The 16,011-nt window shown below is 41.1% G+C and overlaps 1 protein-coding gene and 1 pseudogene across 1 annotated transcript; one reads left to right on the forward strand and one right to left on the reverse strand.

Moving 5' to 3' along the window:
• The window catches only part of LOC104993400, a 7,972-nt pseudogene extending 1,021 nt beyond the window's left edge, over positions 1 to 6,951 (reverse strand).
• Positions 6,952 to 7,612: 661 nt separating this feature from the next.
• LOC104993401 (olfactory receptor 2M3-like) lies at positions 7,613 to 8,545 on the forward strand. The gene has a single exon (XM_010846637.1). The coding sequence runs from the start codon at positions 7,613 to 7,615 to the stop codon at positions 8,543 to 8,545; it is 933 nt and encodes a 310-aa protein (XP_010844939.1).
• The last annotated feature ends 7,466 nt before the right edge of the window (positions 8,546 to 16,011 follow it).

Below are 16,011 nucleotides of genomic sequence, written 5' to 3' on the forward strand. Positions count from 1 at the left end.
AACAGGTTCATGGGAGAAGGCAATGGCACCCCACTCCAGTACTCTTGCCTGGAAACTGCCACGGATGGAGGAGCCTGGTGGGCTGCAGTCCATGGGGTCGCTAAGAGTCGGACACGACTGAGCGACTTCCCTTTCACTTTTCACTTTCATGCATTGGAAAAGGAAATGGCAACCCACTCCAGTGTTCTTTCCTGGAGAATCCCAGGGACGGGGGAGCCTGGTGGGCTGCCGTCTGTGGGGTCGCACAGAGTCGGACATGACTGAAGCGACTTTGCAGCAGCAGCAGCAGCAGCAGCAGCAGCAGCAGCAGCAGCAGCAGCAGCAGCAGCAAGTAGCTACATAGCTTCTTTATTTGTTTTGGTTTGCATAGACTATCCTTTTCCATCACTTAAATTTCAGTCTGTGTGCTCTTACTTCGGAAGTTAGTCTCTTATAAGCAGGATATTGATGAGTCTTTTCTTACAGTATTTCATCCTTATTTACCTTAAGTGTTTTTTATTGTATCTCTGTGTAACTGTTTTTTTTAGCAACTCCTCTAGATATTGAACCATACACATAGCTTTTCAAAATCTACCAATATTAACATTTTATCCATATGAGTAAGTTAGAAAATTTATTTCCCTTTATGTCCCTTTATCCAATGCATTTTTAATTTAATTTTCTAAAGTATTTTCTGTATTTATTGAGAACCACATTAGACAATGTAATATTTTCTTCATCCTTCAAACATAATTTAGAAAACTAAAATATTTCTCATATTTTTGTTCTTTATTTTTTTCCAAGAATCCTTACTTTATCATTTGTATTCTGTTTAGAAAAATTCTTTAAGTCATTTTTTTAGAGTAGATTTTCTCCCAACAGATTCTCTTAGTTTTCTTAAATTATTTCATTTTCTTTTTCTTTACTAAAATATATTTTCAAAAGATATCAAATGACAATTATTTTCTTTTAGGACTTAAATACTCTTGTGTCTCTTCCTTCTGTCCATTACTGTTTCCTATAAGAAATCTGCTGTCAAAAGATTTGTTCCACTGTATGTAATATGTCCTTTCTCACTCACTACATTAATTAATTTTCATTCTGTTTAATTTTCAGAAGTCTGGCTATGATGTCATTACTTGGATTGCTTTGGGTTTATCTTGTTAGAGGTTTTTGCAACTTCTTAAAGCTCTAGGTTTTTCATTTATTTCTTTGCCACATAGAGTGAGTTTTCAGCCAGTATTTCATTTGCATACTTTTTCAGCTCCACCCTCTTTCATCTACTTTCTGGAACTTTGATCACATGATTGCTAGATCTTTTGCTACAGTGCGGACATGTCCTGAGGCTCTGTTTGTCTTTTCTTAGTCAGTCTTCTTTATATTGTTCACATTAGGTACTCCCTCTTGTATTATCTTCAAATTCACTGATTCTTTTCTTTGTCTTCTCCTTTTTGTTCTTTAGTACAACCATTGGGTTTTAAATTTCAGATATTTTACTCTGAGTACTAAAATTTTTCATTTGTTTTTCATTTTATCTTCTATTTCTTTGTTGAGATCGTCTCTTTTTTATTTGTCTTGAATGTATTTTAGTTGCCTATGGAGGCATTTTTGTAATAGTTGCTTTAAGATCTTTCATGCATTTTGACATATCCATCATTTCAATTTTGGCATCTGTTGCCTTTTCATAGAGTTTTTCCTGGATTTTTGATATCATGAATGATATTTGATCATAACTTGGACATTTGGGATATTTTAAGGCTGTGGTTTTCCAGAGAAGGCAATGGCACCCCATTCCAGTACTCTTGCCTGGCAAATCCCATGGATGGAGGAGCCTGGTGGGCTGCAGTCCATGGGGTTGCTAAGAGTTGGGCATGACTGAGTGATTTCACTTTCACTTTCATGCATTGGAGAAGGCAATGGCAACCCACTCCAGTGTTCTTGCCTGGAGAATCCCAGGGACGGGGGAGCCTGGTGGGCTGCCATCTATGGGGTCACACAGAGTTGGACATGACTGAAGTGACTTAGCAGCAGCTTAGCAGAAGGCTGTGGTTTTCAGGCTTTAATTTTTGTAGGTCTCCTCTAAGACTGTTCCACTGGATAAAAGTGGGGTTACCACCTCATTAGTGACAGGTGGGTATGGAAATACAGTTTCTCCACAGCCTCTATTGACACCTAGGTGTTGTGGTGGGAGTAAATTATGCAAGTCTTTTTGATTGACATCTGTAATTACAATTAATTGTATATAATTATGAGATGAATATTTTTGTTACTGCTAATTTCCTTTTCTTGTGCCTTCATGATGTTAATATAATTTCACCAGGTTTCTCATAATTATTGTTTGTAAGGTATATCTTTCTCTATTCTTTCACTTTCTTATCTATTCTTTAGTTTTAAAGTGAGTTGCTTATAAAAAGTACCGTATCATAGGCTCTTTTTATTTTTTAAATCTCTGGCTAAATATTCATTTCCATTGAAATGTTTAGTTCATTTATATTTATTGTAGTTATTGCTCTGGTTGAATTGAAATCTAACATGCTTCTCCTTGTTTTCCACTTCTATCACCTGTTATTCATTTACAAAAATGATTTCTTCTATTGACATTCTTTTGGATTAATCAAAATTGGCATTCCATTTTTCCCCCTCACCTTTTAGGTATACCACTTTCTTTCATTTTTAGTTTTAAGTGGCTGTTGTAATATTTACAATATGCATCTTCCACAGTTTACTATCTGATTTAATGATGTATCAATTCAGGTGTAATATAACAAATTTACAATTTTCTCTATCAAAACACTGGCTAACCCATGATTGAGAGCACTCTGTTTTCTGGCTCCATCCTTTCTGCCAATTAGCAGGAAATTTAATATTGCTGCAATACTATTGCTGAACTTCGGTTCATAGTCCAAATTTATGAATATGGAGACCGTTCATATTCTTGCCTGGAGAATTCCATGCTGGGAGGTGACAATCCAGGAAGATCTTTCTTTCTTCTGTTAATTATTTATCTGTCTACTATTTGTCTTGGAGGGGAAGATAATACAATACTCCCAAATATTCCACTTTTCTGTAATGATTATTTTGAGTGAAAGGAACTTGAAACACAGTGAAGGTAGGAAGAAGCCTTCTCCAAACTCCTGTTATGAATCTGTAAACATATCCTCCAAAACAAGTGTAGTTGTCATTAATCCCTTCCCCAGGAGTTTTTAACACAAATGAAAAATTGACTCTCATCATGGGAAAAGACACTAGAAGTGACACCACATCCAGATGAACTTTCTCAGAAACTATCATATCTCCTGTCTACCCTTCTAAGTCCCATTTATCTTTCCTAAAAATCATGTATTTTCCCTTAATTGGCCTATATCCTCTCTCCCCTTTTGCAATTAAGATGGTGTTTAAACCTGAATGCTAAGTCATCTCAGAGTTATGCACCTTCCTGGGTTATCTCCTGTGTATCCATTAGTTATGCATACATGTATGCTTAGTCATACATGTCATGCTTAGTCATGTCCGACTCTTTGTGATCCCATGGACTGTAGCTCTCCAGGCTCCTCTGTCCATGGAATTCTCAGGCAAGAATATTGGAGTGGGTTACCATGCCCTCCTCCAGGGGATCTTCCCAACCCTGGGACTGAACCCGTCTCCTGCCACTCCTACATTAGCAGGCAGGTTCTTTACCACTGCACCACCTGGGAAGATCTGCATACATTCATGGTAATAATTTTTTTTCTTGTCTGTTTCTTTTTCTCTTGGTCTTTTATTACAAAAGTCAGTGAAGAACTCAGAAAGGTAGAGTGCCTTCCATAGAGTCTGCCAAAATGCAAGTGATCAGGACTGATTTCCTTGCTGTACCGAACTCTGAATAAGTAGCTTTTACTTTTCTTGTTTGGCTGGTCCTTATTTAAATCCACAATGCTCAATAATTATTTGTTGAATGAACAACCAATAATTGAGTAGAAAAATTATAGGACATCAGTTGAATACAAGATTTGCAGAACTAACTAAGCTCTACTTCTCATCATTCATGATTAAATTCTCAGAATGGAGCTGGACATTTGCTCTGATATTCTTTGGTGATCACATTGTCTCCCAGCCCCTATGGGTGATATGAGGGTGAAGAACCCCGAGGGAAGCATAGGTGGATGTGTCAAGGGATGTCTCATGTGTGCCTCCTCCCTTTGTTTAGGTGGGACTCTGGGGTATTTTCTGATCCAGGGTTATGGGGAATAAATTTTGTCCTATAGCCATTTCATTAATTCTGGCTTCTTCCTTGAGGTAGTTTCTGTCCATTCCCTGGGGTCATTATGTACTGAATTGGGTCTCTCAAGATATCTGCTCTCCAACTAAAGGTATAAACCTGGGATGTGAGCTCATCAATTTTGTAAGAAGGAGAAGAATATCTTAGATGGTTAATTGTAAAATTTTTAGTTAGAGCTGTGGAGTTGGAGGAGACTCTGTGTAAGAGTCTTTCTCAGATGACAACTTGTTCATGCATTGTTCTGAGATCTTTGCATACTTCTTAGGTCTGACCCATCTCTGCTATACTCCACTGGGTGGAGTAGAAGGTGAACTCTGGGGAACTGAATGGGTCTGGTAAGTGCTGAAGGGGGTGAGGGAAGACCAAATAGATGAGGGACTAAAGGTGACTGGGAAGGGGAAGAAGTGGATCTGACTTCTGGATTCAGTCTATAGAGTGTCAGGCTGGATACCAAGATACTTCCTTGTTGCCAAAGTCAGAGACTTGAAAGATGGTATTCTTAGTCTTCTTGAGCAAAATTGCTATCATTGCTTACTGTTCTCCAGTCTCTGGACTCAGTTCCAAAGTAGGAAGACAGACCTGTTGTGTCATTGCCCCAAGTGTGCCCCCATCAGGCTGGTGTCCATGGCTATGCTTCATTCCTGCTTGTGCTCATCAGGAATCTACCTCCTTGAGCTATTCTCTGGCTCTCTTGGCTGGTATATCTCTGTAACTCACTATGTCATAGGATTTCCTTGTCTCCTGCCGTGATCTCCTGATTCTAGACATTTATCTCATCTCTGCTAAGATGAAAATGGCATTGCGCAGGCACATTGACCTATACCAGCGTGTAAACGTATATTTCATTAGAATTACCTGGGGATCTTTCAAAAAAATCATATGATGAGACCCTATCCAGACCCAGGACCTATAATCCCTGCAGTAGAACCAAGATGTGCACATTTTTGAAAACATTCTCTTTAATGTCTTAGAGACAGACATAAGCATGACCCAAGTCATGACCACCGGACTCCAGGAATCTCATTCTTCCTATCTTTTCTATTCATAATTATCTTCCTCATGGAAACTGTTTTGACAGTCTTTGTCTCTCTTTGACAGTCTTTCCAGATTTTATTAGAGGGAATGCTTGAATTGCAATTGTGACATCAAACAGGACAGAAGCAGCACACTCCAGAAAGGCAGCCCTGGAGACCCACCCCTTGTGGTTTGAGCACTGACTGTTTCTTCCTTGGTAAATTCAGTGAGTGTCACTGACTCTTAGAACAGCTATTTGTTCTAACCAGTTTAGAGTCAACTGAGTTTAGGCACTAAGGAGACTGATGGACAACTGAGAGATAGTCATGTCCAAGTCCCTGCCCGCACACACCCCACAGTTCAAGTAATGGAGTAGGGCGAAGGCTTGGCATACTTCCAGAGAGGCATTTCTGAGGTTCTCTTGTGTACTTGACATGACACTGTTGTGTCACGACTCTGTTGCAGTGCCTGCTGTGTTGGGAAAATATAATTAAAAGCCAAGTCAGTCTCTTCCCCATTCTTAAAACCTATCCACAAAGGTAGAAGAGAAATAAAACAGTTTTCTTTTTTTTAAATTATTTATGTATTTTATTTTTGGCTGTGCTGGATCTTTGTTGCTGCTCAGGCTTTGTTGCAGTTGTGGCGAGTGGGGGACAATCTATCATTGAGGTGCTCAGACTTCTTACAGAAATGGCTGCTTTTGTTGTGGAGCATGGTCCCTAGGGCATGTGGGTGCTTCTCCACAAGGGGCATGTGGGATTCAGTAGTTGTGGTTCCCAGGCTCTATAGTTGTGACACAAAGACTTAGTTGCTCCAAAATATGTGGGATCTTCCCAGGCTAGGGATGGAAGATTCTTTACCACTGAGCCATCAGGGAAGCCCAGAAAGCAGTTTTATTTTTGAATAAACATTAAATCAGAATTTGCTGTGTGTTACAGGTAATCAGCTAAGAGCTTGCAAAGACAGAGGAATATGAACCCTTTGTACAGCCTGGCAGTGACTACTCATTACTTGCATGCTCTCAAGATAAACAATAGTCCTCAAAGAAGAGGAATTGACAGCACCATTTGTCACATGGAGTTCATTCTAGATTCACCTGGTAATTGGTGTGACTCTCTGTGTTTGTCACTTGTCTTCATCCAAAGGAAATACCAAGTTCTCACATGTTATGACAAGAGATAGTTCTGCAGCTTGGAGTAAGGTGCCTGCTGAAGTTAGCATCCTGCCTGCCTGCAGAGCCTGGGAGGTAAGGACTCTATCTTTTTTGACAATTATGTTTCCAAGAAATGGGTTCTAGGTTCTTGGGAAAACATTCTTATTCTACTTTTAAAATGTTTACATACATTTCAGAGAGATGAGGAAGTTACAAGTATACATTTTCTAAGTAATTGCTAAGTAAAGTGAGGATAGGAATCTATCCCTTTATTTTCAGTTTATAAATATAAATTATATTTATAGCTGTCACCCCTTTCCCACATCCTTCTCTCTTTCTCTCTATCCCCAGTACTCACTTCTCCAAATCAGAGAAGAAGAAATTTTCTTCCACCTGTCTAGTTTTGCCTGGTCTAGGAAGTAAATTGACATGAGACAGATCCACAGGAGAAAATCAAATAAAGGTTTAAGTGCATGCATACCTGAGAGAGACTCAGGAAACCTGAGTAACTCACCAAAAGGGCTAAAACCCTCATTTTAAATACCATCTTCAGGTTTCAAAACAAAGTAGGATGTTGAGGGTAATAGTTTGGGACTTCAAAGGGGAAGAAGGCAACAGACATGGGGATGAAAAACCAAAATTTGGTAAATAAATGTTTGCTGGGCCATGCTGGGACAGAGTAAACTCTGCCCAGTTTCCCCCACACATATACTCTAAGTCCATGTTCTTTGCAGATCTATCTGATGATAGATCTATTCTGGGACGAGTCTTTTAGGAACTTAAGGGGAAGGTTAAAGCTTCTTCTTTAGTCTTTTAGGTCTTGATTGTTTTCAGCTTGATATAATCTAAATGCCAAAGTGACATTTTGGGACAAATTTTATTCCCCTATATCTTCGTAAATCTATATTCTCTTTCCCTAAATCTTTAGGTATTCACTTGCTAATTAAAAGTCCTTCTCTGTCTCCCTTGCATTCTCTGACCTTCCCCCTCTGGGGGCCTGCTTCCTAGTCTATCAAGAGAAATAAGCTCAAATCCTGGGGAGGAGATAGATTTTCACTGTAGGAGGAAAGGATGGGGTTAAGACAGAGGGTTGAGCACTGTCCTTTAAAAGAAACCAGAGGAGGTTATTTTCCTTGTACAATGGAGATGCCAGGTTAGTCATTTTGTTCTTATGTTTGCTCATTTATTTTTTTCTTAGGCTCAAGGCCATGGATGTATGGAACCATACCTCCCTGTCAGATTTCATCCTTTTGGGTCTGTTCAGCTACTCACCATATGACTTCTTCCTATTTTCCCTTGTCCTTCTGGCCTCTGCTGCTTCTCTGACTGGCAACATCCTCTTCCTCCTGCTCATACAAGCTGACAGGCACCTGCACACTCCCATGTACTTTTTTCTTAGTCAGGTCTCCATCATGGACCTCACCATGATGGGCACAGTGGTGCCCAAGATGGCAGCCAACTTCCTCTCAGGAAGTAAGTTCATCTCTCGGGGTGGCTGTGCCACTCAGGTCTTCTTAGTGGTCATGGTAGGAAGTGCTGAGTGCTCCCTCCTGGCAGTCATGGCCTATGACAGGTATGTGGCCGTGTGTCACCCCCTGCGGTACCCTGTGCTCATGAACTGGAAGGCCTGCTGCCTGATGGCCTTTGCATCCTGGATGGTTGGAGTGACTGACAGTGTAATTTATGTGGGCATGGTCTTCAGCTTCCCCTACTGTGGCTCTCTCCAGGTGGACCACTTCTTCTGTGAGGTCCCCACCCTGTTGCGGCTCTCCTGTGCAGACACCTCGCTTTTTCAGGACCTCATCTATGCTTGCTGTGTAGTCATGATGCTGCTGCCCCTGGGGGTCGTTGTGGCTTCCTATGCCCGGATCCTCATGGCTGTGATTAACATGCCCTCCACTGAGGGGAAACAGAAGGCTCTGACTACTTGCTCCTCGCACCTGACTGTGGTGGGTCTTTACTACGGGGGTGGCCTATTTAACTACATGCAGAAAGCTTCTGCTAGGACGCCAGCAGAAGACAGAGCCATCTCCACCTTCTACACCATCGTTGCTCCAATGCTCAACCCACTCATTTACAGCCTGAGGAACAGGGAGGTAATGAGGGCCTTTAAGAAGGTCCTGGGGACATGGAGAGTGTAGACATGCCCACCCTTCTGAGGCTTCCTCTCTTGTTCTGCTCCTTCTGCAAGCTCAGACTCTCTTGTGGCACATCCTCCTCTGTACTCATCAGCCCCTTCAGTCTGGTTGGGGTGAAGCTACGAGCTGAGTAATCTGAAAGCGTTTGGATGGAAGATGTCAAGGAAACATGGTAGTTATCCGTTTCACAATGAGTCTTTCCTCCATGAACACTCCTGTTTCCATGCAGTGAAGTCTCATAAATACATTTTTACCTTTCCCCCAGAATTGCCAGGGACAGTCTTTCTTCTGATCTGCATGCTAAAAGTGAGCAAGGAGTGAGAACAAATTTAGAACTCACTGTCCACTGAAATGTGGTACATAGGTTAGAGGTAGAGTCTGACAGGTAGGAGCTGAGCAACCTGGACAATGTTATTTCTTATTATCTGTAACATCATAGTTACCTGTAAAGTCCAATGTTTTCTGGCACTAACTACTAGTTACTTATTATAATACAAACTCCATTTCAGTCTATCTTATGTTAGTAGGCAATGTAAAGAGTTTTGTGCCTTCTTGAAATTGTACATTAAATATGCCAAAGTATCAAATATCAAAAACAGCCAGAACATTTTTATAGTCTGTCTGTCAGTATAACACTGCAGACGAAAAAAAGACACAAAGGTTCCTTGCAGTCAGGTTATTTGGGGATCTACTGACCAAAGTATTATGGCTCTAGCAACAGTCCTTCTAATGATTATTCAGGGTTGATTTCCTTTAGGATCCACTGGTTGAATCTCCTTGCTGTCCAAGGGACTCTCAAGAGTCTTCTCCAGCACCACAATTCAATTGCACGAACTTTTCAGCACTCAACTTTCTCTATGATCCAACTCTCACATTCTTACATGACTACTGGAAAAACCATAGCTTTGACTATACAGACCTTTGTCGGCTAAGTAATGTCTCTACATTTTAGTATGCTGTCTAGTTTTGTCATAGCTTTTCTTCCAAGGAGGAAATGTCTTTTAATTTCACGGCTGCAGTCACCATCTACAATGACTTTGGAGCCCAAGAAAATAAAATTTGTCACTGCTTCCACTTTTTCCCCTCCTATTTGCCATTAAGTGATGAGACTGGGTACCATGATCTTAGTTTTTTGAATGTTGAGCTTTAAGCCAGCTTTTTCACTCTTCTCTTTCACCCTCATCAAAACACTCTTTAGTTCCTCTTCAGTTTCAGCCATTAAAGTGGTATCATTTGCATATCTGAGGTTGTTGATATTTCTCCTGACAATCTTGACTCCAGCTTGTGCTTTATCCAGGCCAGGATTTCGCATAGAAGTTAAATAAGCAGGGTGACAATATACTGTGTTGTACTCATTTCCCAATTTGGAACCAGTCATTTGTTCCATGTAATGTTATAACTGATGCTTCTTAACCCACATACAGATTTCTCAGGAGACAGGTCAGGTGGTCTGGTATTCCCAACTCTTTAAGAATTTTCCACAGTTTGTTGTGATCCACATAGTCAAAGGCTTTAGTGTCATCAATGAAGCAGAAGTTGATGTTTTCCTGGAACTCCCTTGCTTTTTTCATGATCCAACAAATGGCAATTTGATCTCTGGCTGCTCTGCCTCTTTGAAACTCAGCTTATACATCTGGAAGTTCTCCATTCAGGCATTGCTAAAGCCTAGGATTTTGAGCATAACCTTGCTAGCATGTGAAATGAACTCAACTGTTCAGTAGTTTGAACATTCTTTGTCATTGCCCTTCTTTGGGATTGGAATGAAAACAGATCTTTCCAGTTCTGTGGCCATTGCTGTCTTAGTTCTGTGGCCATTGCTGTTTGGCCATTGCTGTTTTTCCAAATTTGCTGACATATCAAATGAAGCACTTTAACAGCATCATGTTTCAGGATTTTAAAAACCTCAGCTGGGATTCCATCACCTCCACTAGCTTTGTTCAAAGTAATTCTTCCTAAGGTCCACTTGACTTCACACTACAGGATGTCTGGCTTTAGGTGAGTGACCACACCATCATGGTTTTCCATGTCATTAAACCTTTTTTGTATAGTTCTTCTGGGTATTCTTGCTATCTTTTCTTAATGTCTTCTGCTTCTATTAAGTCCCTACCATTTCTGTCCTTTATCATGCCCATCCTTGCATGGAATGTTACCTTGGTATTTCCAATTTTCCTGAAGAGATCTCTAGTCTTTCCCATCCTATTGTTTTCCTCTATTTCTTTGCATTGTTCATTTAAGAAGGCCTTCATATCTCCCCTTGCTATTCTCTGGAACTCCGTATTCAGTTGGATATATCTTTCCCTTTCTCCCGTGTCTTTCACTTCTCTTCTTTCCTCAGCTATTTGTGAGGCCTCCTCAGACAACCATTTTACCTTTTTGCATTTCTTTTTCTTGGAGATAGTTTTGGTCACCACCTACTGTATAATGTTATGAATCTCTGCCCATAGTTCTTCAGGCACTCTGTCTACCAGATCTAATCTCTTGAATCTATTCATCACTTCTACTGTATAATCATAAGAGATCTGATTCAGGTCACACCTGAATGGCCTGGTGGTTTTCTCTACTTTCTTCAATTTGAGTCTGAATTTTGCAATAAGGAGCTCATGATCTAAGCCACAGTCAGCTCCAGGTTTTGTTTTTACTGACTGTATAGAATTTCTCCATCTCTGGCTGTAAAGAATATAATCAATCTGATTTTGATATTGACCATTTGCTGATGTCCATGTGTAGAGTTGTCTCTTGAATTGTTGAAAAAGAGTGTTTGCTATAACCAGTGTGTTCTTTAGACAGAACTCTTTTAGTCTTTGCCCTGCTTCATTCTTCACTCCAAGGCCAAACTTGCCTGTTATTCCAGATATCTCTTGACTTCCTACTTTACCTTTCAATCTCCTATGATGAAAAGGACATCTTTTTCTTCATAGAACCAGTCAACTTCAGCTTCTTTGGCATCAGTGGTTGGGGAATAGTTCGATTACTGTGATGTTGAAGGGTTTGCCTTGGAAACAAAGATCATTCTATTGTTTTTCAGACTGCACCCAAGCACTGCATTTTAGACTTCATTGTCTGTAAGGGCTACTCCATTTCTTCTAAGGGATTCTTGTCCACAGTAGTAGATTTAACAGTCATCTGAATTAAATTCTCCCATTCCTGTCCTTTTTATTTCACTGATTCCTATAAGATGTCAATGTTCAATCTTGCCATCTGCTATTTCACCACATCCAGTTTATCTTGATTTATGGACTTAATATTCCAGTTTCCTATGTAATATTGTTCTTTACAGCATCAGACTTTACTTTCACCACCAGACACATCCACAACTGAGCATCTTTTCTGCTTTGGCCCAGCTGCTTCATTCTCTCTGGAGCTATTAGTAATTGCCCTCTGCTCTTCCCCGGTAGCATAGTGGACACCTTCTGACCTGGGGGGCTCATCTTCCAGCATCATATATTTTTGCCTTTTCATACTGTCCACGGGGCTATCCAGCCAAGAATATTGGAGTAGATTGCCATTCCCTCCTCCAGTGGACCATGATTTGCCAGAGAATTGTTTACTGTGATCCATCCATTTTGGGTGGCCTTACATGGCATGACTCATAGCTTCATTGAGTTATACAAGTGCCTTTGCTATGACAAGGCTGTGACCCCTGTCTGGGGCTAAAGATGCAGTGTACCTGGCAGACCAGTTGGTTCCCTGGGCAGGCAGCCATACTAAAGCAAGTAAACACATCTCCATCTACCAGGGCCAGGCGTAGGGCAGGCTGGGCAATTCTCCAGCAGGAGGTGCCCTCTGACTCAGTCTGGAAGGCAGAGATGGGGGTGGAGACCCAGGTTGGGGTCCCTGCCTCCTCCTCCTTGGGGCCCTGAGCTTTGTCCATGTGTGAGTGCCTGGGCGCTTCCACCTCTTCCACCTCTGCTGACCTCTACTGGAACTGAGACTGCAGCTTCACTGAAGGGTGATATTCTTTTGGACAAAGAGCCTTAGGTGTTTATTTATGGGTGATTATGTGGAGATTAAAGTATCGGGCAGTTTCCAGGTACCAGGGATCAGGGGGAAACTTCTTAATACTTGTTGTCTGGTTTCACCTCAGTCTTAACTGTAGAGAACTGACAAGACAGTACAGCGGTAAGAATTTGGTTTCTACACGTCCCTCATCTTATTTCCTTCATGTTTTCCAAGTAGAATACTGGGTCCCATTATCTCTTTGATTTTTAAAAAGTTATTTGTTTGTTTATTTATTTCTTTTTGCAGTTGAATGTGGTATCCATATGTGTGGGTTTGGAAGCGTTTTCCCTGTATTGACTAAAAAGATGCACAATGTGAGAGTTGTAAGTTAAATTTTATTTGGGCCAAAATGAGGACTTCAGCCTGGAAGACAGCACCTCAGATAGCTCTGAGAGACTGCTCCAAACAGGTAGTAGGGGAAGGTCAATAAAAAAAATAGATTTTGGTGAAGAGTGAGTACAATGCCATCAAGCACTCATTTTGCAAAAGGTTTTCTGCTAGTCAGGAGGAGCTGATGTCACCATGAAGGGATTTAGTGCTTTTCTAGATATTAGGGAATGCAAGGATTGAGATCTTGAAGTCAGTTCCTGAAAACTTATATCTAAAGACCTGTTTCACACATTCCTTGGAGCACAGAATGCCTCATTCACCATCCTGAACTGCCTTGAGGGCATGTCAAAGGTCAATAGCTGCAACAGCACAGGATTCAATTTCTGTAGAGGCAGATGGCAAACTCTTGACAAGCACCAATTTGTAGTTGACACCTGCTTGGTATTCCCTTAACTTCCTTGATTTCTGCCTGTTTTGATTGTTGTTCAGTTGCTAAGTCATTTCTGACACTTTGTGACCCCATGGACTACAGCACAACAGGCTGCTCTGTCCCTCACTATCTCCTAGAGTTTGGTCAAATTCATGTCCATGGAGTTGATGTTGCTATCTAACCATCTCCTCCTCTGCCACCCCATTCACCTTTTGTCTTCAGTCTTTTCCAGCATCAGGGTCTTTTCCATTTTGTCGACTCTTTGAATCAGGTGACCAAAGTATTAGAGCTTCAGCAATAGTCCTTCAAATGACTATTCAGGGTTGATTTCCTTTAGGATTAACTGGTTTGATCTCCTTGTAATCCAAATGACTCTCAAGAGTCTTCTCCAACACTGCAGTTTGAAAGCATCAGTTCTTTGGTGTTCAGTCTTTTTTATGGTCCAACTCTCACATTTATACATGATTACTGGAAAAACCATTGCTTTGACTATACAGAGCTTTTAATTTGGGGAAATTCTTGGCCTTAATTGCTTCAATTGTTTCTTGTGTTTCTTCTCTTTGTGTTTCCATTATGAGTATGTTACACCTTCTTTCATTATCTCACATTTCTTAGATAGTCTGTTTCCTTTTTATCTCTCTTTTTTGTTTACTTTTCAGTTGTTTCTATTGTTTTTGCAGGGAAGAGCCAACTCTGGCTCCATGTTGGATCTGTTTCTTTGGCTTTAATCTTTGTTTTTCATTGCTTTTTGTTATTATAATCATACATAATGGCCTGCCTCAGGGAACCCTGCCCCTCTACCTGACTGTTCAACTAAAGTGCCTTTGTTGGAGAGAATCTGACCAAGCCAACCTGTGAAAGGCGGCAGAATAGAAGAAATTAATATATCCCCTCCTATTTAGCAAGGTAAATGGCCTTTTTACTTTACTTCTCACCTCCCCTCTCTCTGTTCTGTGAAAGAAACTGGAATCCAGACCCTTATAAGATAGCTATTTTGAGACATTAGTCTGCCATCTTGGTGATCCAGCTTTCCAAATAAAGTCATATTCCTTGCCTCAACTCCTCACCTCTGATCTATTGACTTGTGTGGCAAGCAGAGTGAGCCTGGACTCAGTAATATTGTCATATCCTGAAGAGCAGAGATTCTTTCCTCAGCTGTATGTAGTCTAGTAATGAGACCATCAAAGTCAGGGGTCCCCACCCCTCGGGCCATGTACCAGTACCGGTCCATAGCCTGTTAGGAACTGGGTTGCATAGTAGGAGGTAAGCAGTGGGTAAGCAAGTAAAGCTTCATCTGTATTTGCAGCCACTCCCTATCTCTCCCACTACCACCTGAGCTCTGCCTCCTGTCAGATCAGTGGCAGTATTAGATTCTCATAGTGTTGTAGCCATGCGTTCCAGGAACCAAACTCACTCAGAAGGACAATGCAGATAGTGGAGTGCAGTTTATTACACCAGCGGGCCCAAGGTAGGGTCTCCTCTTAGCCAAGGACCCCGACAAGTTTTTGTGACAACCTTATATACCCCAAGTGTACTTGCTCAAACCCACCTCCCCAAATTCCTTGAAACTAGTCTGGACAAGGTAAAAGAGAGATATGATCAAAGTTAACCCATGATTCATGCGTCATAAGCCTAGATAGTTAAACAGTGGACATTTATCAATAGGCCTGTGGTCATATCCCGATAAACATAATGGAATTTATGACTTTGTTCTGTTACAGAGATAATTAGCATATTCTTTTAGACGGAGAGTCCAAGTACAAGTCCTGAGGCTCCAGGGGTTCTGGTTTTCCATTGGTATGCCGTTTCTATAGATACCGGGCACAAAGTTCAGAGTCCATTGGGAAGGTGACCATGCATGTAGCCTAATGTTCACAGCCTGGCCTAAGATGGAGTCCAGCTCTGTCTTTTTCCTCCTTCAATAGGAGTGTGATCACACTATGAACTGTGCATGCAAGGAATCTAGATGTGTGCTTTTAAACCATCCCTCTCCCATTGTGCATGGGAAAACTGTCCTCCATGTAACCATCCCTAGTACCAAAAAGCTGGGGACTGCTGATCAAAGCCTGGAGAATCCCAGGGATGGGGCAGCCTGGTGGGCTGCCGTCTATGGGGTCGCACAGAGTCGCACACGACTGAAGCAACTTAGCAGCAGCAGCAGCAGCAGCAGATCAAAGGCATTCTTCCTTTCTGCTAGCATTTTTGAACTCTGGTATTTGTTTTTAATTCTTAGAATTTCCATCTCTCTGCTCACACATTACTCATCTGCTTGCTCTCACATGTCTGCTTTTTCCATTAGAGTCCTTAGCATACTTTATTTATATATTTATTTAGCTACTCCAGGTCTTAGTTGTGGCTTGTGGGATATAGTTCCCTGATCAGGGATCCAATCTGGGCTCCCTGCATTGGCATTGTAGAGTCTTAATCACCAGACCACCAGGGAAGTCATAGCATCTTAATCATAGCTGCTTCAAATTGCTCTGAAAATTCCAATGTCCCTGCCATATCTGAGTCTGGTTCTGGTCCTTGCTGTCTCTCTTCAAACTGTCTATTTTACATTTTGGTACACCTTGAAAATTTTTGTTGAAAGTCACACATGATATACTGGGTAAAAGGAACTGCTGTTAAAGAGTTGGGGAGGAGAAGCATTTTATAATCCTATGATTAAGTCCTAGTATTTTAGAGAGCCTTTGCCCTTGGGCTGTGTATT

The sequence above is a fragment of the Bison bison genome, unplaced genomic scaffold (assembly GCF_000754665.1).
Source record: "Bison bison bison isolate TAMUID 2011002044 unplaced genomic scaffold, Bison_UMD1.0 scf7180017864238, whole genome shotgun sequence".
Taxonomy (NCBI): domain Eukaryota; kingdom Metazoa; phylum Chordata; class Mammalia; order Artiodactyla; family Bovidae; genus Bison; species Bison bison.